The sequence below is a fragment of the Myotis nattereri genome, assembly GCF_964212035.1.
Source record: "Myotis nattereri genome assembly, chromosome: 12".
In the NCBI taxonomy this organism is placed as follows: Eukaryota; Metazoa; Chordata; class Mammalia; order Chiroptera; family Vespertilionidae; genus Myotis; species Myotis nattereri.
In genome coordinates, this window is record NC_138087.1 from 20,631,174 (window position 1) to 20,657,238 (window position 26,065).

The 26,065-nt window shown below is 46.1% G+C and overlaps 2 protein-coding genes across 2 annotated transcripts; both read left to right on the forward strand.

The window, feature by feature from the left end:
• Positions 1–6,085: 6,085 nt before the first annotated feature.
• Positions 6,086–9,139, forward strand: LOC308528444 (spermatogenesis-associated protein 31D1-like; the record flags this gene model as incomplete). The annotated part of the gene is made up of 1 exon (XM_081104035.1): positions 6,086–9,139. The coding sequence occupies one exon, from the start codon at positions 6,086–6,088 to the stop codon at positions 9,137–9,139; it is 3,054 nt and encodes a 1,017-aa protein (XP_080960161.1).
• Positions 9,140–22,461: 13,322 nt separating this feature from the next.
• LOC308528445 (spermatogenesis-associated protein 31D1-like) lies at positions 22,462–25,515 on the forward strand (the record flags this gene model as incomplete). The annotated part of the gene is made up of 1 exon (XM_081104036.1): positions 22,462–25,515. The coding sequence occupies one exon, from the start codon at positions 22,462–22,464 to the stop codon at positions 25,513–25,515; it is 3,054 nt and encodes a 1,017-aa protein (XP_080960162.1).
• Between the last annotated feature and the right edge of the window lie 550 nt (positions 25,516–26,065).

Consider the following 26,065-nt stretch of genomic DNA (forward strand, 5'->3'; position numbering starts at 1 on the left):
TCTCCAGCCAAGTTCTATGTACAGGTTCTCTCGCTAGGTTCTCCAGCCAGGTTCTGTGGTTTTTTTTAATTAAATCTTTATTGTTCAGATTATTACATTTCTTCCTCTTTTTTCCCCCCATAACTAACCTCCTCCCAGTTCCCGGCCCACCCTCCGCCCTCACTCCCCACCCACTGTCCTCATCCATAGGTGCACGATTTTTGTCCAGTCTCTTCCCGCATCTCCCACACCCCTTTCCCCCCCGCAAGAATAGTCAGTCCATTCCCTTTCTATATCCCTGATTCTATTATGATCACCAGATTATTTATTCACTTGATTCTTAGATTCACTTGGTGATAGATGGATGTTTGTTGTTCATAATTTGTATCTTTACCTTTTTCTTCTTCTTCCTCTTCTTAAAGGATACCTTTCAGCATTTCATATAATACTGGTTTGGTGGTGATGAACTCCTTTAGCTTTTCCTTATCTGTGAAGCTCTTTATCTGACCTTCAGTTCTGAATGATAGCTTTGCTGGATAAAGTAATCTTGGTTGCAGGTTCTTGGTATTCATCACTTTGAATATTTCTTGCCATTCCCTTCTGGCCTGTAAAGTTTCTGTTGAGAAATCAGCTGACAGTCGTATGGGTGTTCCCTTGTAGGTAACTGAGTTTCTTTCTCTTGCTGCTTTTAAGATTCTCTCTTTGTCTTTTGCTCTTGGCATTTTAATTATGATGTGTCTTGGTGTGGTCCTCTTTGGATTCCTTTTGTTTGGGGTTCTCTGCGCTTCCTGGACCTGTAAGTCTATTTCTTTCACCAGGTAGGGGAAGTTTTCTGTCATTATTTCTTCAAATAGGTTTTCAATATCTTGGTCTCTCTCATCTTCTGGCACCCCTATAATTCTGATGTTGTTACGCTTGAAGCTGTCCCAGAGGCCTTACACTATCTTCGTATTTTCGGATTCTTTTTTCATTTTGCTTTTCTGGTTGGGTGTTTTTTGCTTCTTCGTATTTCAAATCTTTGCCTTGATTCTTGCGCTCCTCTGGTCTGCTGTTGGAAGTCTGTATAGTATTCGTTATTTCAGTCCGTGTATGCTTAATTTCTAGTTGGTTCTTTATCATAACATCGAGGGTCTCATTAGTTTTCTTGAGGATCTCACTACATTTATCGGCGGCTTCTAGACAGTTCTTAAGAGACCTTAAAAGTGTGGTTCCGAACTCAATATCCTCCATTGACAGTTTTGTCCTGTTTCTTTGTCTCCGCATTTTTTATGCTTTCTTGGTGCACCCCCTAGTGGTCTTTGTGCGCAGTCTTGTTGTAGTTAAGCCTTGATTGTTGTCGGCAATAGTGGGGGTGATTTGACCTCCAGGCTGACTGGCTATCCAGGTTCTGTCAAGGTTAGGGTTTTTTTGGTAGTTGTTGTTGTTGTTAATCCTCACCCAAGGATACTTTTTCTTTTGATTTTTAGAGAGCGCGGACAGGAGGGAGGAAAGGAGGGAGGGAAGTCCAGAATGTAAACTGAGGCGAGAAAGAAAGCTGCAGAGCAGGTCGAGGACGACAACCTGTGCTGTCACTCAGGAGCACTCAGTGCTGGGTTTAATGCTCCAGTGTCACCATTTTGTGATTCTTAATAATTTTACCTTAAAACTCAGCTTTGTAAGTAAAGTTTATGGAGACAATGGAGCATGCGCATGAGGGGATGTGCGCAATATGAGTACCTGCTTTTGCCTTCACAAACAGCATTGGGGAAGCCCCATGGCACAGAATTTCCATGGACCCATGATGGCGGGAGTTCAGTGAGACTCAACATGAGTACAAGTAAGCTGGCTCTGTCTCCCACTAAGTAAGGGGGGTGCTGACAGCCCTGAGAGGCTACATCCTTTTCATTTGAACCAGTTGCCTTTTGGGGACCCTGAAAACAGCTGTCCGCATGCGGCTCCGCCCAGGGATAGTAATAGGGACGGAGTGAGAGAGCGCCGAGGATGGTCCCTGGGAAACTGAAAACTTAGGAGAGTCCTAAACGAATGACTTATAGCCAATGATCCTCCTCAAATAGCAGCACGTTATTCAGGTCAAGATTCTGGAAAACACTCCTCCTTGTAGACAATATAACCAAGTGCAGTCTGATATGTGGACCCGGACTTCTGTGTGGGGATGTACCTCAACTGAGTACTTGTCATGGGGTTGTATGGGGATCACACTCTGACACACACCAACTCGGCCACCTCCATGTCTGCTTGAAATGTCCTGCGGAGAGCTTTATTACAGAACTTAGGGGTTGGATATATGTAACCTATGTGAAATGTATTCCTGGGGGGTGGGGGAGGGATGATATTTTAGACTTTATTATTCAATTATAACTTACTAAAAAAAATTTCTATTTGACATTCACAAAACTATGGAAGTCTAAAAGACCTTCAAGTTCTTTACCCACATTTATGTAAGTTGGATTTGAGGACATATATGATCTCAGTGTAAACGTCTGGGCACAAGCAAAATTTCCAGTGAGTATTTCAGACTTGTAAAGTAGTGGACCTGGTGAGACCAAAGTCAAAGTGTCCAACATGAAAGGAGACCCAGCTAATATCTGGGTTACAGATGAAACACGCAGAGCATTCATAACGGTAAATAAATATATGATACGTTAAAAGGCACATTGGAAAACAGGCTAGGAGAGTAGGGCAGAAGGACCTAGAGGCCCAGAAGAGATGGAGGGAATCTGCTGGGCTGGTTGGGGGGCGGGGCAGTGGACAGACCCTCTTGAAGGTGGACCCACCCCCACTCTCAGAAACCCTCTGTGACTCCACAGTGCTCTGTGATGCAGGCCTGGCTATAAAGCCAAGAGTCGGAGCTCTCAGAGCTCAGTTGCTTTAAGCAGCGTTGTTGTTCGGAAAATGGGACTCACTCTATTTCTGAATAGCCTTCTAGAGTTTTATCTGAGCTTCTGCTCAGAACGTTTATATGGGAACCTCAACATCATTTCCATCTTGGTGTTGAGCTTGTTCCTCTTCTTCTTCATTTTTTTCCTGGGAATTCCATCCATCCCAGCTTTCTGGAAAAATGAACATACCCCAAAGGTAAGGAACCCTGAGTGAGTGAGCCCCCAAAGAGTTCTTCATTGTTGTTGCCATTTCGATTCCCGCATTTCTCAATGAGTTTGGATGAGTCAGAGAGACACTGAAGATGGGACATCTGAGGAGAGAACAGAACATCGCTTCTCTAGGGGAAGAGACCAGGCAGGGCTAGGGGTTCAGGGAGGACACAGGCTTCCATCTGAATCTCACAGACCATCGGGGTGTGGTGACAGGTTTCTGGCTCCAAACACAGGGACTCCCTAGTCCTGGATCCAGTTATTCAGAGACGTCGGAGTCTCTGCAGGACATCAGAGTTAACCAGCACTTCATCCTGAGTCATGCTGCCCTGGCAGGCATCACTTAACCAAGCCTTTCTGTTGGGCTGCTAAGCAGAGCAGTGCTGAGCTTCTGAGAGCCTCTGAGTGAGCAGAGGCTGCAGCCTGAGCACCATCAGGTGACTGGGTCCTATCTGAGGGGACAGAGATGGACTGTAGGCCTCAGATGATATGCCGACCTTGAGCAGAGGACCTCTGCGTATACCAAGTGTGGACCCCATAAACAAAGTCCTTCTTTTGAGTTTTTAAGAAAGGAAAAATTAAAAACATTTTAAAGCTTTAAAAATGGTAAAAGGAACACCATAAAGTTCTATTAGTTAAAATGTATTTGGTTGGCTCAGGGAGACATTATTCTTAGATAGTAAATGTCTGAGTTTCCTAGGGGGAGGAGGAGAGAAAGGAGGCCTAATCACCCATTCATTTCTTTTTGTTCTCAGCATCGGGTCAGAGCCAAGAGGAGAAGAAAAGGTGGGACACGGAAAGGTAAGGTTCTGCCTATTCCACCTGAGCTCCCCAAGGGTGACCCTTCTCTCTCCTTCCCATGAGGTACCAGGTCCACGGTCTCTGTCACTTTGTAGATACAGCCCCTCTCATGAAACAGAGCCCTCAGAGGGGAGGCTCATGGAAAGACTGGACCTGAGATACTGCTCAGATTCCCTGCTCTGCTGCCCCTGGGTAAGAAGCAGTGAGGGATCTGGGCCATGGGTGTTGCCCAGTAGATGTCGAGAGTCAGAAGTTCCGTCTCCTGACTTTGAGAAAGTACTCTGCCTTCAGAATGATCAGAATCTTCTTTGTTGTGACCTTGGCCCCTCTACTTCAGAGTGGTTTTGAGCATCAAACGCAATCCTATCTCATAATAGAGAAACATGGTAATTAACCATAACTTTGCTACCCTTCCCATTGGCTAATCAGTGAGATATGCAAATTAACTGCCAATCAAGATGGCGCCGGCAGCCAGGCAGCTGAAGGGAACAGGAGGCTTGCTTGCTCCAGTGATGGAGGAAGCCAAGGTTCCCCGCCTGACACTGCCGGCCTCTGAACTGCTCTCTAAGAAACAATGTTACAATTATAGAAGCTAAACAAACTCCAGAAACCTGCTTTCAGCCAGCCGGGCCTCAGAGCTGGAGCTGAAACAGTGTTTTAATTATAGAACCCAAACAAACCCAGAGACCTGCTTTCAGCAGCCGAGGTGTCAGAGCTGGAGCTGAGCCTCAGAGCTACAGCCGGCTCTCAGCTCCAGTGACAGCCATAAAAGGTAAGTAAATCCCAGAATTAAAAAAAGAAAGAAAAAAAGGAGAGGTTGGGAGCTTCAGTTGCCCGCCAGCCTCAAAATGGCCCCCAGCCCCCCACCCAGACTGGCCAGGCACCCCAGTGGGGACCCCCACCCTGAAGGGGGTGTGACCAGCTGCAAACAGCCATCATCGCCTCATCCAGGCTGGCCAGGCACCCAAACGGGACCCCCACCCTGATCCAGGACACCCTTCAGGGCAAATCAGCCGGCCCCTACCCGTGCACCAGGCCTCTATCCTATATAGTAAAAGGGTAATATGCCTCCCAGCACCAGGATCAGCGGAGCAGCGAGGCCTCCTGAACCCGGGATCAGCAGAGCCATGAGGCTTCTTGGCCCCTGGAGCAGCGAGAAGGGGCAGCGCCCAAACCCCCTGATCTGCCCTGCACTGTGTGTGACAGGGTGCGGTGCCCCAACTTCCCTATTGGCCCTACTGTGTGCATGATGGGGGGAGCTCCCCAACACCCTGATCTGCCCTGCTCTGTGTGTGATAGGGGGCGGGGCCACAACCTCCATATCAGCCCTGCTCTGTGTGTGATGGGGCGGTGCGCCAACTCCCCTATCGGCCCTACTCTGTGCATGAGAGGGGGGAGCTCCCCAACCCCCTGATCCGCCCTGCTCTGTGTGTGACAGGGGGCAGCGCCCCAACACCCTGATTGGCCCTGCTCTGTGCGTGACGGAGCGGCACCCCAATCCCCCAATCAACCCTACCCAGAGCATAACTGGGGGTGGCATCACAACCTCCCGAGCCGCCCTGCTCTGTGCATGACAGGGGTTGCACCCCAACTCCCCAATCGGCCTTGCACTTAGCCCGACCAGGGGCTGCACCTAGGGATTGGGCCTGCCCTTTGCCACCAGGGAGCGGGCCTAAGCCATCAGGTCGTTATCTCCTGAGGGTTCCCAGACTGTGAGGGGGCATAAGTGGGGGTGAGGGACACCACCCCCCCACACGCCAGTGCACAAATTTTTGTGTACCGGGCCTCTAGTAATACATATAAAAGTACTTTATCAATTAAGCAACATACACATGGGGGTGGGGCACCTTATTAATATTATCATTGACCATTTGATTTCATTTACTAATTCTTGAGGGTTTCACAGTCTATTATCCCAATGGTCTCCCATAAAGGGACCCCTGTGTAATGCTTATGTGTGTACCTTCATTACATGTAACTCACTCCCCTGGTTCCCAGGTTCGAGATATCACAGCGAGGACGAAGACAGGGAGGTGATTTCTTTCCTGAAAAGGTGACTAGTCTTTCCCCATTTTCCCTGGTCTCTCTATAACATGTTCTGTGCAATTCCAGGGATTCAGTGGAGCCTTCCCTAGTCATGGGAAAGGTTGCCATAGGAGGGGGAATGTGAGTGAATGCTTGGGATGAGTGCAACTGAGTGCATGATGAAGTCATAGATGTGGAGTAAGAAGGGGCAGCAGGCTTCAGGTGGCCCCACCCTCACCAGGACCTCCTTTCCTTGTTCTGGTCCTGGCTGCATCTTTTTACCTCCTGTCTCCTGCAGCACCCTGGGACAGAATTATGACATCACCCGCTGTCGTCAACTTTTATGTCCAGACTCCTCCTGTGAGGTGTGTAACAATGCAGCCAGTGAAATCAATGGGCTTTGCTTAAAGGCTTTGGAAGCTTCTACTCCATCTGGGTCTCCTGTGGCTTCCACAGCTCCTGTGACAGCTTCTCTGACTGAGCCATCTTTCAATCAGTCCTCTGCTTTCTCAGGAGTCCCTCCAGGAGAACTCATACCAACTCCACTGCCTGAACCTTCCCAACCATCTCCCTCCATTCTCCCCTCTAACCCAATGACAACCTTGGGTAATTTTCTGTCACCCTCACCACCGGGTCATACTGTGCCTCCACAGCCAGTGCACCATTCCTCACCTCAACCCAAAGACGTGTGCTCTTCGACCTTGACCCAATATGATTCACATCAAGGGTTTCTTGCTCCCCGTTCTACAAAGATCTCTTTTGGGGCAGACCCTGAAGCCAAACTTATAGATCCTAGTCATCTCTTATTTCTCAGCCCTGATGAGCATGACTCAGCACAGGAGTACATATATCCTAAGACCTGGGAAGACAACATAAAGAAAAATCTTGCCCAGCTATTCTGGGGTCTCCCAACTCTGCATAGCGAGTCCTTGTCCTCTGCTATCCATGCCTCAGGTGAATATTCCATCTTCTTCAATAGCATCTCAAGTTCCTTCACAGACCAAGAATCCCCAGGACTTTCTGATTTACAATCTCCATCCTTGGCAGAGGTCCAACCTCAACCCTTGCCTCAAACCCTGCCTCAGTCCCAGCAGTTACATCTCACTCAGATCCAAACCCAGGCCCACCTTCAATCCCCACTCCCAATCCTACCATCCGGTCCCATTACCCAGAATAAGGTCTGTGAAATGAATGTCCACATACCCAATGATGAATCAGAATGTAACACCTCGTCTGAAACAGAACGCCTGGGAACCAATGTGTTGCTGAAAGAACAGGAAAGTTTGTGGGGTTTAACCTCTGTGGCTCAAAATTCTACGGCCCATGTTGCAATCTCCATCAATCCGGTCGAGTTTCCTCTTAGCTGTGAATTTAGAGATAAATTTGAGCATCACCTTAGAAAGAGGCTCATCCAACACCACCAGGGCCAGCCCTGCATGATCAATGGGTCTCTGTCACTAATGAGGCCTCTGAGCAATTGCTCAGGCATACTTGAGTCAAAGAGCCGTTCTGGCCTCTCACGGATCTCTGTGGAGAAAGACCAGAGTAGTGAAAATCCAAATGTTGGATTGAGCCAACCAGGAAGCTTCTATGAGAGGAGCTCAGAAATGTTTCAAAGAGAGGAGAATGAGGGGAAGGAGGAGGGACACAGCCAAGAGAATGATCCAAAAGTTCATCTGCTGAGTGATTCAAAGACCTCCTCACATAAACCCGTTGATATCCAAGGCATACTCGTAGAGGAAATCCAAAAAATTTTGAAAGCCAAACTGCCTCTTACAAACACCATTAGGGGCAAAAAAAGTCAGATACATTCTCTGATAGCCAATATTCAACCCCCGAAGCTGCCTGCAAGGCGAGCAGGGACCCCACAGGAGACAAATAATAACGGTGTGAATTCTAATGACAGAGCAGAAATACAACAGGGCGCAAATAGGGAGAAATCAGAACCTGCTTCCAGGCCCAGCATGTCTAGGGAGATAGTCAGGGCTGAGAGGCCCAAAACTCTTCAACCCAAAACTAGTGGCGTCTTGACAACCAGCAAGCCAGGAATCTCCCAAAAGATAGAGAGAGACACCACTGTGACCACTGAAAACCCACCATCTAAAATATCAGATCTAGCTCCTACCTTATCAGAACTTAGAAAGCAACTAATTGCTGAGATGGACTTGAAGTTGGAGAGCAGGAAGCATAGCCAGGCCCAAGGCCAACCCCTGGACATGTCCAGTGACTCCGACACCTTAACTTACAAAGCCCCCCTGACTCCTGATAAGTGTGTGTCCAGTGTGGACACGGGGGTTCACCAGGTGCTGCATGTCCAATCGGAGGACAGCGGAGTCAGTCTGGAGAAGCAGCAGGAACCATGGCTTCCTAAGCAGGCATTAAGGTCCTGCCAGGATCAGAATTCCCCACCAGCTGTAAAGAAAGATATCGTGTGCCCTCCCCCAGAGCCTACAGGCCCCAAATATGAGGAGTTTGGTGCAGGAGATGCACGACTGAGACTTTCCCGTCCTGGAGGGAAGAGATTTCCTTCTCAGGACCCGGCTTTAGAGGACGTGCTTGGGAGCACGTCTTTCCACAGCCGAACACAGACGGCTCCTTCTGATAGCCTTGTGCTACATCCAATGAAGAGACTTTTTCAAAGGCTTTGTCCTTCAATCAAATGTAAAATGGAAGAAACCACCCAGGAAATGGGAAGGCACAGATCATCTGCACAGACTAGAGGCCCACTTCCAAGCAGAGCTCCCTTTACTGGAACTACCCAAGTTGATAGACGCCGGCCTGCAGTAGTTACCACCTGCCCCCGAGAGCCCCTTCCCCCCGCAGCGCAGTCGGGGAAGCCCGTGCAGAAGGGAGCAGTGCAGGCCCAGGCAGAGCCAGTGCAGAGGCGTCATTTCCAGCGCAGGGCTCCCTCCTATGACCTGACAAATGCCGTGTCCGGCCGCCACACAGCAATCTTGGCTGGCCAGGGCTCTACCAATACTAGACATACCAGAAACGAGGACAGACCCCCCCAAAACGCTGTGGCATCAAAGGGGCAGCAAATATGCCAGAAGCACCCTCAATCTGTGCCCCTCAGGGGGACTCTGCCCCATCCAAGCCCCAACTGCAGGCCTCAGCCTGCCAACGGGCCTCCTGCTGTTCTCACCACTGCTGGAGGCACAGCCTTCAGAGATCAGCCTCCACGATTTAGACACACAATGCTTCTCTATAATTTCCAGGGGCAAACATTTCCCACCCCCAAGTAATTCCCTCCTTGTGGGGAATATTGACTTTCCTAATAAATGTGTCTGTAATAATAGTGATGTCTTCTCCGTGTCCTGAGTTGGGGGCAAGGGTTTCTCAGGGCTTGTGCTTAAGGAAAGAAAGGAGTAAGTTCAGCTCCTACCGATGGCTTCCTTTGGCTTCCAAAAGTGACCGTTCCCTGGAGCTCTTGTTGAGAACTAGATACCATGTGCCCTCCCCCTAAGCCCACTTCCTCCCTGATGAGGTTTGAGGAGATGGGCTCTGTCTCCTTCCTCATAGCTTAGCCTTAAGGAACATGGATAGCAGCCCACACCTTCCCCTTCAGGGAATGCTGTATGTCCTTGAAGGCACCCGGGAAGACAGGCCTTCCACATCTGAAGAAGATCAAGGACGGGTATATTTTTCAGAAAGTGTTAGTGAAGAAGAGACAGTGGCTTAATCATTATTTAGAAGTCAGTGAACCGAGGATCCCACAGGTGGGTGAACCCTGAATAGGAGTGTTTGAGGGGTATTGTTTTCCCCCTGACAAATGTGCACACACACCCACCCTTTCTACAGTGGTCTAGAGGGAAGGCAAAGCCACTTGTACAGACTGAAACACAAAAATGGAATGAGCGTCCTCATGAGCACTTCAGGTAGCTTTTCCAGTAAACCTTGTGAGTCCTGAGTGTAAATAGAAAAAACACAAAACCAAACAAAAACCAAACAGAGCCCCCTTTCACTCCCACACTAGCATCTTCTTGTCTAGAGTTATGCCATTGGCCATGCAATGTCTGAAGCTAGAGATCAGGGAAAAAATGCAGAACAAAAAGGAACTAAAGGTGGAATGGGGCCCAAGGCAGGGGCCCTGAAGAGGTGAGCAGGCAGAAGAGGGTTGTAACATCCATGTGGACAAGCGGCCAATAACGCAGCCTCCCAGTTCCTACAGCATCTCTTCTTGGGGTCCTGTACTGCCGCACCAGTGCAGTCACTGCCACACTGTAGACCTTATTACCAGGAACATCTCTGCCTCAGGAATAATATAGTCTGACATTTCACCCTTTGGCTTCATCCCCTATCCTTCCAGCATAGATGCCCATAGTTCACATTTTTCAATTCCAGGTCATTCATTTATCCACTCACTCCCTGTCATTCCACAAAGCTCTTGGCTTCTCCCTTACTAAGGTAGACTTGATGGTCCATCTAGTGAGTAACATTTAAAAAGCTCCACAACAATGGGCCCCCCTTCCAGTTCCCTTTAACCCTTCCTATAAATTTCAACTCTGTGTTTTTCTAGAAATGGCTTCCTATAAGTAACTGACCACTACTGGATTAGATCTAACAATGGGTTCTACTGGTTCCATGGAACTACCTGGAACTCATTCATTCTACAGATAATGCTCCCATGCTTACTAACATGTGAACAAAACAAATGGAAATCAGTTCCATCTTTCCTTTGTCTATTCTCTCTACAAAGCTCCTCAACTCCATGGCAAATCTCACTTTCCTCAAACTGAGGGCATCACCACTTGTTCAACAGATGTGCTGGACCACTGTTCAGAGAGGAGCAAGAAGCCATGAGATGGGGACTTTTCAACAAAATATTAAAAACAACAACACTGTGTTTTCAAATATTTAGAAGAATTTTTCCTGTTATGCATGCAAATGACTTAAATGCAGATCAGATACACTTGTTTTTCTCTTTCTTTCCAAAAATGCCATTAAAAGTTAAATATTAGATGAAAAGATGCACAATATCACTAGCCATCAGAAAAAAATGCAAATCACAAGCACTGTGAGATAACAACAGACACACACAAAAAAAGGCTAGAAGCAGTCTAGCTGAGAATGTCGAGAAGGCGGAACCCTTACACACAGCTGGCGGGAATGAAAAATGGTACAGCCACTTTGACAAATAGTCTGGCCCGTCCTCAAAATGTCAAACAAAGTTTCCATATGACCCAGCAACTCCACCTCTAAGTACACACTCATGAGAAATGAAAACACATGTCCACACCAAACTTGTAAACAAATGCTCACAGCAGCAGCATCCAGTATTCATAATACTCAAAAGGTGGAAACAACCCACATGTCCATCAGCCGAGGAATGGTAAATAAAATGCAGTATATCCATGCAATGTCATAGCTTTTGGCAATAAAAACTATGAATACATGCTATAACATGGATGAACCCTGAAAGCATTATGCTAAGTGAATAAAACCAGTCACAAAGGATCACATGTGATTCCATTCATATGAAATGTTCAAAACAGACAAAACTAGAGAAATATAAAATACATCAGTGGTTGCTTAGGGCTGGGGGTGGGGGAAGAAAGGGGAGGAGAGATGACAACTAAAGATTGTAAGTTTTCTTTTTGAAGTCATGAAAATGTTTTAAAATTGACTGTGGGGATGTACATATCTGAATATACTAAAATCATAAAATTAGACACTTTAAATGGGTGAACTGTATGGTATGGGAACTATATGTAAACAAAGGATTGAAAGAGAGTAAGTACTTGAGAAGGACAAACAGGGGAAAGGATAAGACAAAAGATGTCAACACATTTCCGGACTCAGAGAGGGAATGCAGGCAAGAAATGTAAGGAAATGACACGGGATAATTTCAGCAGTTTATAATCTAAAAACAGGAGCTGTAGTGGTTGTAACTATTCAAGGATTAGCTGGCATGGGGAGAGGAAGTAAATACGTATACAACATCAACAAAAACTACATTATTTAAAAAACTATAGAGATGCCAATAGGAACTTCAGTAAAAACTTAGTAGGTTTTGGAAAACAATCAATAATGTTTAATAGAAGGAAACATCAGTGTGAGTAAAACAAACAAACAAAAGAACCACACACACACACAGCCCAAAATGTACTGCTAAATATAATCACAATCGTGCTCAGAAGTTATGCTAAAGAGAAGCCCACTCCCGAATCAAAATGTGTTTGGTCCTCTGTTGTGGACTGTGTTGTTACAATTGCTATGTAAATAAAGAATTTAAAATGTTGTTGAAAGAGAAGGAAGTTGGCAGAAGAAAGAGGGATCAGCATGGCTAGATCCTGTATTGGTGAAGAAACTGGCGATGCGGTGGTTCTCAACCTGTGGGTCGCAACCATGGGAAAACACATATAGCATACCAGAAATTTACATTATGATTCATAACAGTAGCAAAAGTAGAGTTATGTAATGGGGGGGATGAGGACACATTTGTAATACCTTAACTAATAATAATTTTAAAAAAGTACAGTTATGAAGTAGCAACGAAAATAATTTTATGGTTGTGGGTCACCACAACATGAGGAACTGTATTAAAGGGTTGCGGCGTTAGAAAAGTTGAGAACCAATGATAGAGGCTAGCTAGGCTATTAGGGGCCTATAGCCTTAAAGGGATTTTGCCAGTAAAAAGATTACTAAAGAATTTAGAGATGTTTGCCATTGGTCCATGGGTGTGCCATGGCCTCATCACCCTGTCTGTCTTGCTTTCTGTTCATTGGTACAGTCTGATCTGCTTCCCCATGCCTTTATAAAATTTCACTTTTCAAACTGAGGACATCTCCACTTGCAGATGAGAACTGCTGGGACTCTCATGACGAAAAAATTTGTGCTCAGATAAGACAACACTTCCCATCCTCCTGGTAACTTTGCAGGGCACTTTGTTCTTCTATTAGTTTTTTTTTTTTTCTTCTGAGGAAAAGTATCTGTGACCATGAATTGGAAGAATTAACATCAACATCATTAAAATGCCTACACTACCCAAAGAAGTCCATAGAATCAACACAATCCCTTTTAAAATACCAATGGCATATTTCATAAATCTAGAAAAAATATTCCAAAAATTATATGGCACCAGAAAAGACCCCAAATATAAAGATAGCCTCAGCAATCTTTAAAAAGAAGAAAAAAGTTGGAGGGAGCACAATACTGGATATTAGACTATACCACAAAGCCATTATAGCCAAAACAGCCTGGTCCTGGCATAGAGACAGACACATAGATCAATGGAACAGAACAGAGGGCCCAGAACGTCTCAGAACCACCATCACTGCCACTGTGTTTGGTGACGGATTACTGCAGATCAGTTAATGTTGTGCACTGTTGGACAGAATAGTTAAGAACATAAAGAAATGAGAAAATATTACCTGTAAAGACCTTTGCATGGTTAAAATTTATCCCATCTATAAATAACGATCTCCAGAAAACACATTTTGGTAGAGTATTACCACCTCCCACTCTGCATATATCATGTGCCTTTTCCCCTTTTCCTACCCCAGCAGATATGTTAGCTGAACACATGATCTCTTAGCTAAAGACCCCAGTCTGAGGTTCCCAACCTCCTTTCCATTTAAATATTACACATGGTGTAAGGTCTTGAAAACAAGATGAGCAAGTGATGTAAGTTAATTGAATGGTCCTTAAAAGAAATGGTCATAGGCATACATTCTCTTTTCCGTGTTCCACTGGCCAGAATAAAGATGTGTGGTAAGCCATCTGATTCTCCCCTTTTGGCTGAAGATAACACCTTGGGAGAGCACAACTGTAAGAGAGAAGGACGGTGCCTCACCAACTCCATTGTCACCAAATATGCTGCTCTGAAGGAGAGAAAAATGAAGTAAATGAAACTCTCTCTTGTTTAAGCCAATTTTTTAAAGCAGTCTAGACTGAATTCTAAATAATATATTAAAACTAATCCTTACAACTCTAAAAGAAATAAAAGTCCCAATATTGAAGTTTGGGACGGTTTCTCAGTGGTTAGAGCGTCAGTCAGTGCACTGAAGGGCATGTCCCTGGGTTGCAGGTTCCACCCCAGGACCCTGTCAAGGAGTGTGCGGGAGGCAACAAATGAATGTGTCTCTTTCACATCTCTCTCTATCTCTCTCTCTCTCTCTCTCTCTCTCTCTCTCTCTCTCTCCATATATATATATATATATATATATATATATATATATGTATGTATATATATATACACATATATATAGTTATATATGTTTGTATATATATATATATATACACATATATATAGTTATATATGTTTGTATATATATATATATACACACACATATTGTTTTCACATATTCATCTCATTATATACTCTCTCCCGGCCCACATCGGGACATTCTGCAGAAACTGTGAGGCTCATGGAAAAAATCCTCTCACTTCCCATTTGTAACAAAAAAACATTTTAAAATTTAAAAAAACAAAAATTTCTCCCAGGTAGTTTTGTTTTTCACTGTTGAGAGCATTAGAGTCCAGTAACCACTGAGATAAGTCATTGGGGTACTGAGGGCGTGGGGTGTCCTTTGTAACTCTGGAGAACTTAATATCTGGAAGCAGGCCCAGAAGGTGCTGAAAACTTGCCCTGCAGGGCCTCTGTGAGGCTTGCCCCATCACAGTCCCGCTCCAGGCGTAGGAGACAACAGTCAGGCCAATTATGAGGACATTGATGTAAATCCTCAAAACTGCCTTCCTCCAGCAGTTAGAACAGAATGCTTTGTGTTCAAAAATCAACACGCAAAAGAAAGAGACCCACCTGCCAAGAAGAAAACACTTCTCCCTTCCCCCACCCCCAAATATGCTGACTTTCAGGAAAGGTAGGGAATATCTGATTTAGATACAAGCAAGATTATAAATAGTTCCTGTATTAAATAAGAGGAGCCCAAAGTAATAAGAGGGTAATAACACTAAATCACAGTAACAGAAAGACTCTGGGATGAAAGCATATATAACCTGAGATGAATGAAGACGTGAAGGGGATGAAATGAAAGAGCACATTAAGTGGCAGATGATATTAATGCAGATTGATAAAGGGAAAGACAATCTACAAGGAATAGGCATTCTGCTTAGAAAGGGAGCAATAATGAAAATCGAATAAAGAAAACTCCCAATTTGAGGAAAACACTTCAAATTCAAAACGGAGAGGGATCACACTAGCTAAGAAAGATCAGTGAATAGAGATGAATTCCAACATGATGTAATGAAATTTTACATTTTGAAGATTAAGAATACATACCCAGCCCTGGCTGAGTAGCTTAGAATGTTAGAGCGTCGTTGTCCCAATACACCAAGGTTGTGGGTTCAATCTCTGGTCAGGGCACATACAAGAATCAACCAATGAATGCATAAATATATGGAACAACAAACCGATGTTTCTCCCTCTCTAAATAAATGAATAAAAAGAATTTTCAAGAATACATACTGAAGTCACAAAATTTCAAAATCGGATACATACAGAGGGACATTCAAAATGATACAAGACAGTTTTTCATTAACAGATGAAAAACTATATTCAAGCAAACATAGATATATTGTTATCAAAGTAAAATTAGAGCAAAAAAGTCTAAACCAAGGTAAAAGTGTTGTTTTATATTGATAAACTCAGAATTACTAGTATAGTGATATTGAAACTTTAAGCAAGGGGAAATAAATAGAAATACAAGAGAAAGTAAAATTTTAAAATAACATCAGATCATGGTAAGTCATGTAGGTAAATATATATAGAATATCAGGATACTTAAATAATGTAGTATATCAAATTGTTTACTTGGAGAGAACACTTACGGACATATTCATGCATCATCCACAAAATGATTATTTAAGATTCCATAAAGTATATTTAAAAACTTATCCTCAAATAGTTATCCATATTCTCATATCTCAAGCAATGAAGATCAAGGTTAGGTTTTTTTGTTTGTTTGTTTGTTTTTTAATTCCTTATAAATCATATGTTTGGACTATTTTTAGATATAGTTTTAACTTACATTTTTCTATTTTTCCAAGTGTTAAATTATTGGAAGTCCAGGGGAGAGAGAGTACATTTCATTACTTGTTGTTTTTTAAACACTTGGGTTTCAAACACCTATAAAGTTACTCATGTATTTCTTTAAAATAACTCCAACATATTATTGAAGGATGACTTTTAAAAAATGGATTTAAATGTGAAAGTCTACTTTTATTGAGCTTGAGAAGTAAAACACTTCTTTTTTTAAGTCAATGGAACTAAAAATCTATGACAGCAAACACCAAGACCTCATAGGACTTCCCTCTGACCAATACATTGTGAGGGACAAGGTAGGGATTCAAGAACCTATTCCATAACATCATTTTTATTGTCACTGAGTCTCTGGGAGAAGTAGTCTGTACCTGTTGGGGTCCAGCCCCAGCAGGTCCAGGGGTTCCCAAAGGTGTGGATGGAGTCGGCGAAGAAGGAATGACACGGAGACAGCGTTCAGTTGATCAGTAGCCTAGCCAGGATCTCCAGCCAAGTTCTATGTACAGGTTCTCTCGCTAGGTTCTCCAGCCAGGTTCTGTGGTTTTTTTTAATTAAATCTTTATTGTTCAGATTATTACATTTCTTCCTCTTTTTTCCCCCCATAACTAACCTCCTCCCAGTTCCCGGCCCACCCTCCGCCCTCACTCCCCACCCACTGTCCTCATCCATAGGTGCACGATTTTTGTCCAGTCTCTTCCCGCATCTCCCACACCCCTTTCCCCCCCGCAAGAATAGTCAGTCCATTCCCTTTCTATATCCCTGATTCTATTATGATCACCAGATTATTTATTCACTTGATTCTTAGATTCACTTGGTGATAGATGGATGTTTGTTGTTCATAATTTGTATCTTTACCTTTTTCTTCTTCTTCCTCTTCTTAAAGGATACCTTTCAGCATTTCATATAATACTGGTTTGGTGGTGATGAACTCCTTTAGCTTTTCCTTATCTGTGAAGCTCTTTATCTGACCTTCAGTTCTGAATGATAGCTTTGCTGGATAAAGTAATCTTGGTTGCAGGTTCTTGGTATTCATCACTTTGAATATTTCTTGCCATTCCCTTCTGGCCTGTAAAGTTTCTGTTGAGAAATCAGCTGACAGTCGTATGGGTGTTCCCTTGTAGGTAACTGAGTTTCTTTCTCTTGCTGCTTTTAAGATTCTCTCTTTGTCTTTTGCTCTTGGCATTTTAATTATGATGTGTCTTGGTGTGGTCCTCTTTGGATTCCTTTTGTTTGGGGTTCTCTGCGCTTCCTGGACCTGTAAGTCTATTTCTTTCACCAGGTAGGGGAAGTTTTCTGTCATTATTTCTTCAAATAGGTTTTCAATATCTTGGTCTCTCTCATCTTCTGGCACCCCTATAATTCTGATGTTGTTACGCTTGAAGCTGTCCCAGAGGCCTTACACTATCTTCGTATTTTCGGATTCTTTTTTCATTTTGCTTTTCTGGTTGGGTGTTTTTTGCTTCTTCGTATTTCAAATCTTTGCCTTGATTCTTGCGCTCCTCTGGTCTGCTGTTGGAAGTCTGTATAGTATTCGTTATTTCAGTCCGTGTATGCTTAATTTCTAGTTGGTTCTTTATCATAACATCGAGGGTCTCATTAGTTTTCTTGAGGATCTCACTACATTTATCGGCGGCTTCTAGACAGTTCTTAAGAGACCTTAAAAGTGTGGTTCCGAACTCAATATCCTCCATTGACAGTTTTGTCCTGTTTCTTTGTCTCCGCATTTTTTATGCTTTCTTGGTGCACCCCCTAGTGGTCTTTGTGCGCAGTCTTGTTGTAGTTAAGCCTTGATTGTTGTCGGCAATAGTGGGGGTGATTTGACCTCCAGGCTGACTGGCTATCCAGGTTCTGTCAAGGTTAGGGTTTTTTTGGTAGTTGTTGTTGTTGTTAATCCTCACCCAAGGATACTTTTTCTTTTGATTTTTAGAGAGCGCGGACAGGAGGGAGGAAAGGAGGGAGGGAAGTCCAGAATGTAAACTGAGGCGAGAAAGAAAGCTGCAGAGCAGGTCGAGGACGACAACCTGTGCTGTCACTCAGGAGCACTCAGTGCTGGGTTTAATGCTCCAGTGTCACCATTTTGTGATTCTTAATAATTTTACCTTAAAACTCAGCTTTGTAAGTAAAGTTTATGGAGACAATGGAGCATGCGCATGAGGGGATGTGCGCAATATGAGTACCTGCTTTTGCCTTCACAAACAGCATTGGGGAAGCCCCATGGCACAGAATTTCCATGGACCCATGATGGCGGGAGTTCAGTGAGACTCAACATGAGTACAAGTAAGCTGGCTCTGTCTCCCACTAAGTAAGGGGGGTGCTGACAGCCCTGAGAGGCTACATCCTTTTCATTTGAACCAGTTGCCTTTTGGGGACCCTGAAAACAGCTGTCCGCATGCGGCTCCGCCCAGGGATAGTAATAGGGACGGAGTGAGAGAGCGCCGAGGATGGTCCCTGGGAAACTGAAAACTTAGGAGAGTCCTAAACGAATGACTTATAGCCAATGATCCTCCTCAAATAGCAGCACGTTATTCAGGTCAAGATTCTGGAAAACACTCCTCCTTGTAGACAATATAACCAAGTGCAGTCTGATATGTGGACCCGGACTTCTGTGTGGGGATGTACCTCAACTGAGTACTTGTCATGGGGTTGTATGGGGATCACACTCTGACACACACCAACTCGGCCACCTCCATGTCTGCTTGAAATGTCCTGCGGAGAGCTTTATTACAGAACTTAGGGGTTGGATATATGTAACCTATGTGAAATGTATTCCTGGGGGGTGGGGGAGGGATGATATTTTAGACTTTATTATTCAATTATAACTTACTAAAAAAAATTTCTATTTGACATTCACAAAACTATGGAAGTCTAAAAGACCTTCAAGTTCTTTACCCACATTTATGTAAGTTGGATTTGAGGACATATATGATCTCAGTGTAAACGTCTGGGCACAAGCAAAATTTCCAGTGAGTATTTCAGACTTGTAAAGTAGTGGACCTGGTGAGACCAAAGTCAAAGTGTCCAACATGAAAGGAGACCCAGCTAATATCTGGGTTACAGATGAAACACGCAGAGCATTCATAACGGTAAATAAATATATGATACGTTAAAAGGCACATTGGAAAACAGGCTAGGAGAGTAGGGCAGAAGGACCTAGAGGCCCAGAAGAGATGGAGGGAATCTGCTGGGCTGGTTGGGGGGCGGGGCAGTGGACAGACCCTCTTGAAGGTGGACCCACCCCCACTCTCAGAAACCCTCTGTGACTCCACAGTGCTCTGTGATGCAGGCCTGGCTATAAAGCCAAGAGTCGGAGCTCTCAGAGCTCAGTTGCTTTAAGCAGCGTTGTTGTTCGGAAAATGGGACTCACTCTATTTCTGAATAGCCTTCTAGAGTTTTATCTGAGCTTCTGCTCAGAACGTTTATATGGGAACCTCAACATCATTTCCATCTTGGTGTTGAGCTTGTTCCTCTTCTTCTTCATTTTTTTCCTGGGAATTCCATCCATCCCAGCTTTCTGGAAAAATGAACATACCCCAAAGGTAAGGAACCCTGAGTGAGTGAGCCCCCAAAGAGTTCTTCATTGTTGTTGCCATTTCGATTCCCGCATTTCTCAATGAGTTTGGATGAGTCAGAGAGACACTGAAGATGGGACATCTGAGGAGAGAACAGAACATCGCTTCTCTAGGGGAAGAGACCAGGCAGGGCTAGGGGTTCAGGGAGGACACAGGCTTCCATCTGAATCTCACAGACCATCGGGGTGTGGTGACAGGTTTCTGGCTCCAAACACAGGGACTCCCTAGTCCTGGATCCAGTTATTCAGAGACGTCGGAGTCTCTGCAGGACATCAGAGTTAACCAGCACTTCATCCTGAGTCATGCTGCCCTGGCAGGCATCACTTAACCAAGCCTTTCTGTTGGGCTGCTAAGCAGAGCAGTGCTGAGCTTCTGAGAGCCTCTGAGTGAGCAGAGGCTGCAGCCTGAGCACCATCAGGTGACTGGGTCCTATCTGAGGGGACAGAGATGGACTGTAGGCCTCAGATGATATGCCGACCTTGAGCAGAGGACCTCTGCGTATACCAAGTGTGGACCCCATAAACAAAGTCCTTCTTTTGAGTTTTTAAGAAAGGAAAAATTAAAAACATTTTAAAGCTTTAAAAATGGTAAAAGGAACACCATAAAGTTCTATTAGTTAAAATGTATTTGGTTGGCTCAGGGAGACATTATTCTTAGATAGTAAATGTCTGAGTTTCCTAGGGGGAGGAGGAGAGAAAGGAGGCCTAATCACCCATTCATTTCTTTTTGTTCTCAGCATCGGGTCAGAGCCAAGAGGAGAAGAAAAGGTGGGACACGGAAAGGTAAGGTTCTGCCTATTCCACCTGAGCTCCCCAAGGGTGACCCTTCTCTCTCCTTCCCATGAGGTACCAGGTCCACGGTCTCTGTCACTTTGTAGATACAGCCCCTCTCATGAAACAGAGCCCTCAGAGGGGAGGCTCATGGAAAGACTGGACCTGAGATACTGCTCAGATTCCCTGCTCTGCTGCCCCTGGGTAAGAAGCAGTGAGGGATCTGGGCCATGGGTGTTGCCCAGTAGATGTCGAGAGTCAGAAGTTCCGTCTCCTGACTTTGAGAAAGTACTCTGCCTTCAGAATGATCAGAATCTTCTTTGTTGTGACCTTGGCCCCTCTACTTCAGAGTGGTTTTGAGCATCAAACGCAATCCTATCTCATAATAGAGAAACATGGTAATTAACCATAACTTTGCTACCCTTCCCATTGGCTAATCAGTGAGATATGCAAATTAACTGCCAATCAAGATGGCGCCGGCAGCCAGGCAGCTGAAGGGAACAGGAGGCTTGCTTGCTCCAGTGATGGAGGAAGCCAAGGTTCCCCGCCTGACACTGCCGGCCTCTGAACTGCTCTCTAAGAAACAATGTTACAATTATAGAAGCTAAACAAACTCCAGAAACCTGCTTTCAGCCAGCCGGGCCTCAGAGCTGGAGCTGAAACAGTGTTTTAATTATAGAACCCAAACAAACCCAGAGACCTGCTTTCAGCAGCCGAGGTGTCAGAGCTGGAGCTGAGCCTCAGAGCTACAGCCGGCTCTCAGCTCCAGTGACAGCCATAAAAGGTAAGTAAATCCCAGAATTAAAAAAAGAAAGAAAAAAAGGAGAGGTTGGGAGCTTCAGTTGCCCGCCAGCCTCAAAATGGCCCCCAGCCCCCCACCCAGACTGGCCAGGCACCCCAGTGGGGACCCCCACCCTGAAGGGGGTGTGACCAGCTGCAAACAGCCATCATCGCCTCATCCAGGCTGGCCAGGCACCCAAACGGGACCCCCACCCTGATCCAGGACACCCTTCAGGGCAAATCAGCCGGCCCCTACCCGTGCACCAGGCCTCTATTCTATATAGTAAAAGGGTAATATGCCTCCCAGCACCAGGATCAGCGGAGCAGCGAGGCCTCCTGAACCCGGGATCAGCAGAGCCATGAGGCTTCTTGGCCCCTGGAGCAGCGAGAAGGGGCAGCGCCCAAACCCCCTGATCTGCCCTGCACTGTGTGTGACAGGGTGCGGTGCCCCAACTTCCCTATTGGCCCTACTGTGTGCATGATGGGGGGAGCTCCCCAACACCCTGATCTGCCCTGCTCTGTGTGTGATAGGGGGCGGGGCCACAACCTCCATATCAGCCCTGCTCTGTGTGTGATGGGGCGGTGCGCCAACTCCCCTATCGGCCCTACTCTGTGCATGAGAGGGGGGAGCTCCCCAACCCCCTGATCCGCCCTGCTCTGTGTGTGACAGGGGGCAGCGCCCCAACACCCTGATTGGCCCTGCTCTGTGCGTGACGGAGCGGCACCCCAATCCCCCAATCAACCCTACCCAGAGCATAACTGGGGGTGGCATCACAACCTCCCGAGCCGCCCTGCTCTGTGCATGACAGGGGTTGCACCCCAACTCCCCAATCGGCCTTGCACTTAGCCCGACCAGGGGCTGCACCTAGGGATTGGGCCTGCCCTTTGCCACCAGGGAGCGGGCCTAAGCCATCAGGTCGTTATCTCCTGAGGGTTCCCAGACTGTGAGGGGGCATAAGTGGGGGTGAGGGACACCACCCCCCCACACGCCAGTGCACAAATTTTTGTGTACCGGGCCTCTAGTAATACATATAAAAGTACTTTATCAATTAAGCAACATACACATGGGGGTGGGGCACCTTATTAATATTATCATTGACCATTTGATTTCATTTACTAATTCTTGAGGGTTTCACAGTCTATTATCCCAATGGTCTCCCATAAAGGGACCCCTGTGTAATGCTTATGTGTGTACCTTCATTACATGTAACTCACTCCCCTGGTTCCCAGGTTCGAGATATCACAGCGAGGACGAAGACAGGGAGGTGATTTCTTTCCTGAAAAGGTGACTAGTCTTTCCCCATTTTCCCTGGTCTCTCTATAACATGTTCTGTGCAATTCCAGGGATTCAGTGGAGCCTTCCCTAGTCATGGGAAAGGTTGCCATAGGAGGGGGAATGTGAGTGAATGCTTGGGATGAGTGCAACTGAGTGCATGATGAAGTCATAGATGTGGAGTAAGAAGGGGCAGCAGGCTTCAGGTGGCCCCACCCTCACCAGGACCTCCTTTCCTTGTTCTGGTCCTGGCTGCATCTTTTTACCTCCTGTCTCCTGCAGCACCCTGGGACAGAATTATGACATCACCCGCTGTCGTCAACTTTTATGTCCAGACTCCTCCTGTGAGGTGTGTAACAATGCAGCCAGTGAAATCAATGGGCTTTGCTTAAAGGCTTTGGAAGCTTCTACTCCATCTGGGTCTCCTGTGGCTTCCACAGCTCCTGTGACAGCTTCTCTGACTGAGCCATCTTTCAATCAGTCCTCTGCTTTCTCAGGAGTCCCTCCAGGAGAACTCATACCAACTCCACTGCCTGAACCTTCCCAACCATCTCCCTCCATTCTCCCCTCTAACCCAATGACAACCTTGGGTAATTTTCTGTCACCCTCACCACCGGGTCATACTGTGCCTCCACAGCCAGTGCACCATTCCTCACCTCAACCCAAAGACGTGTGCTCTTCGACCTTGACCCAATATGATTCACATCAAGGGTTTCTTGCTCCCCGTTCTACAAAGATCTCTTTTGGGGCAGACCCTGAAGCCAAACTTATAGATCCTAGTCATCTCTTATTTCTCAGCCCTGATGAGCATGACTCAGCACAGGAGTACATATATCCTAAGACCTGGGAAGACAACATAAAGAAAAATCTTGCCCAGCTATTCTGGGGTCTCCCAACTCTGCATAGCGAGTCCTTGTCCTCTGCTATCCATGCCTCAGGTGAATATTCCATCTTCTTCAATAGCATCTCAAGTTCCTTCACAGACCAAGAATCCCCAGGACTTTCTGATTTACAATCTCCATCCTTGGCAGAGGTCCAACCTCAACCCTTGCCTCAAACCCTGCCTCAGTCCCAGCAGTTACATCTCACTCAGATCCAAACCCAGGCCCACCTTCAATCCCCACTCCCAATCCTACCATCCGGTCCCATTACCCAGAATAAGGTCTGTGAAATGAATGTCCACATACCCAATGATGAATCAGAATGTAACACCTCGTCTGAAACAGAACGCCTGGGAACCAATGTGTTGCTGAAAGAACAGGAAAGTTTGTGGGGTTTAACCTCTGTGGCTCAAAATTCTACGGCCCATGTTGCAATCTCCATCAATCCGGTCGAGTTTCCTCTTAGCTGTGAATTTAGAGATAAATTTGAGCATCACCTTAGAAAGAGGCTCATCCAACACCACCAGGGCCAGCCCTGCATGATCAATGGGTCTCTGTCACTAATGAGGCCTCTGAGCAATTCCTCAGGCATACTTGAGTCAAAGAGCCGTTCTGGCCTCTCACGGATCTCTGTGGAGAAAGACCAGAGTAGTGAAAATCCAAATGTTGGATTGAGCCAACCAGGAAGCTTCTATGAGAGGAGCTCAGAAATGTTTCAAAGAGAGGAGAATGAGGGGAAGGAGGAGGGACACAGCCAAGAGAATGATCCAAAAGTTCATCTGCTGAGTGATTCAAAGACCTCCTCACATAAACCCGTTGATATCCAAGGCATACTCGTAGAGGAAATCCAAAAAATTTTGAAAGCCAAACTGCCTCTTACAAACACCATTAGGGGCAAAAAAAGTCAGATACATTCTCTGATAGCCAATATTCAACCCCCGAAGCTGCCTGCAAGGCGAGCAGGGACCCCACAGGAGACAAATAATAACGGTGTGAATTCTAATGACAGAGCAGAAATACAACAGGGCGCAAATAGGGAGAAATCAGAACCTGCTTCCAGGCCCAGCATGTCTAGGGAGATAGTCAGGGCTGAGAGGCCCAAAACTCTTCAACCCAAAACTAGTGGCGTCTTGACAACCAGCAAGCCAGGAATCTCCCAAAAGATAGAGAGAGACACCACTGTGACCACTGAAAACCCACCATCTAAAATATCAGATCTAGCTCCTACCTTATCAGAACTTAGAAAGCAACTAATTGCTGAGATGGACTTGAAGTTGGAGAGCAGGAAGCATAGCCAGGCCCAAGGCCAACCCCTGGACATGTCCAGTGACTCCGACACCTTAACTTACAAAGCCCCCCTGACTCCTGATAAGTGTGTGTCCAGTGTGGACACGGGGGTTCACCAGGTGCTGCATGTCCAATCGGAGGACAGCGGAGTCAGTCTGGAGAAGCAGCAGGAACCATGGCTTCCTAAGCAGGCATTAAGGTCCTGCCAGGATCAGAATTCCCCACCAGCTGTAAAGAAAGATATCGTGTGCCCTCCCCCAGAGCCTACAGGCCCCAAATATGAGGAGTTTGGTGCAGGAGATGCACGACTGAGACTTTCCCGTCCTGGAGGGAAGAGATTTCCTTCTCAGGACCCGGCTTTAGAGGACGTGCTTGGGAGCACGTCTTTCCACAGCCGAACACAGACGGCTCCTTCTGATAGCCTTGTGCTACATCCAATGAAGAGACTTTTTCAAAGGCTTTGTCCTTCAATCAAATGTAAAATGGAAGAAACCACCCAGGAAATGGGAAGGCACAGATCATCTGCACAGACTAGAGGCCCACTTCCAAGCAGAGCTCCCTTTACTGGAACTACCCAAGTTGATAGACGCCGGCCTGCAGTAGTTACCACCTGCCCCCGAGAGCCCCTTCCCCCCGCAGCGCAGTCGGGGAAGCCCGTGCAGAAGGGAGCAGTGCAGGCCCAGGCAGAGCCAGTGCAGAGGCGTCATTTCCAGCGCAGGGCTCCCTCCTATGACCTGACAAATGCCGTGTCCGGCCGCCACACAGCAATCTTGGCTGGCCAGGGCTCTACCAATACTAGACATACCAGAAACGAGGACAGACCCCCCCAAAACGCTGTGGCATCAAAGGGGCAGCAAATATGCCAGAAGCACCCTCAATCTGTGCCCCTCAGGGGGACTCTGCCCCATCCAAGCCCCAACTGCAGGCCTCAGCCTGCCAACGGGCCTCCTGCTGTTCTCACCACTGCTGGAGGCACAGCCTTCAGAGATCAGCCTCCACGATTTAGACACACAATGCTTCTCTATAATTTCCAGGGGCAAACATTTCCCACCCCCAAGTAATTCCCTCCTTGTGGGGAATATTGACTTTCCTAATAAATGTGTCTGTAATAATAGTGATGTCTTCTCCGTGTCCTGAGTTGGGGGCAAGGGTTTCTCAGGGCTTGTGCTTAAGGAAAGAAAGGAGTAAGTTCAGCTCCTACCGATGGCTTCCTTTGGCTTCCAAAAGTGACCGTTCCCTGGAGCTCTTGTTGAGAACTAGATACCATGTGCCCTCCCCCTAAGCCCACTTCCTCCCTGATGAGGTTTGAGGAGATGGGCTCTGTCTCCTTCCTCATAGCTTAGCCTTAAGGAACATGGATAGCAGCCCACACCTTCCCCTTCAGGGAATGCTGTATGTCCTTGAAGGCACCCGGGAAGACAGGCCTTCCACATCTGAAGAAGATCAAGGACGGGTATATTTTTCAGAAAGTGTTAGTGAAGAAGAGACAGTGGCTTAATCATTATTTAGAAGTCAGTGAACCGAGGATCCCACAGGTGGGTGAACCCTGAATAGGAGTGTTTGAGGGGTATTGTTTTCCCCCTGACAAATGTGCACACACACCCACCCTTT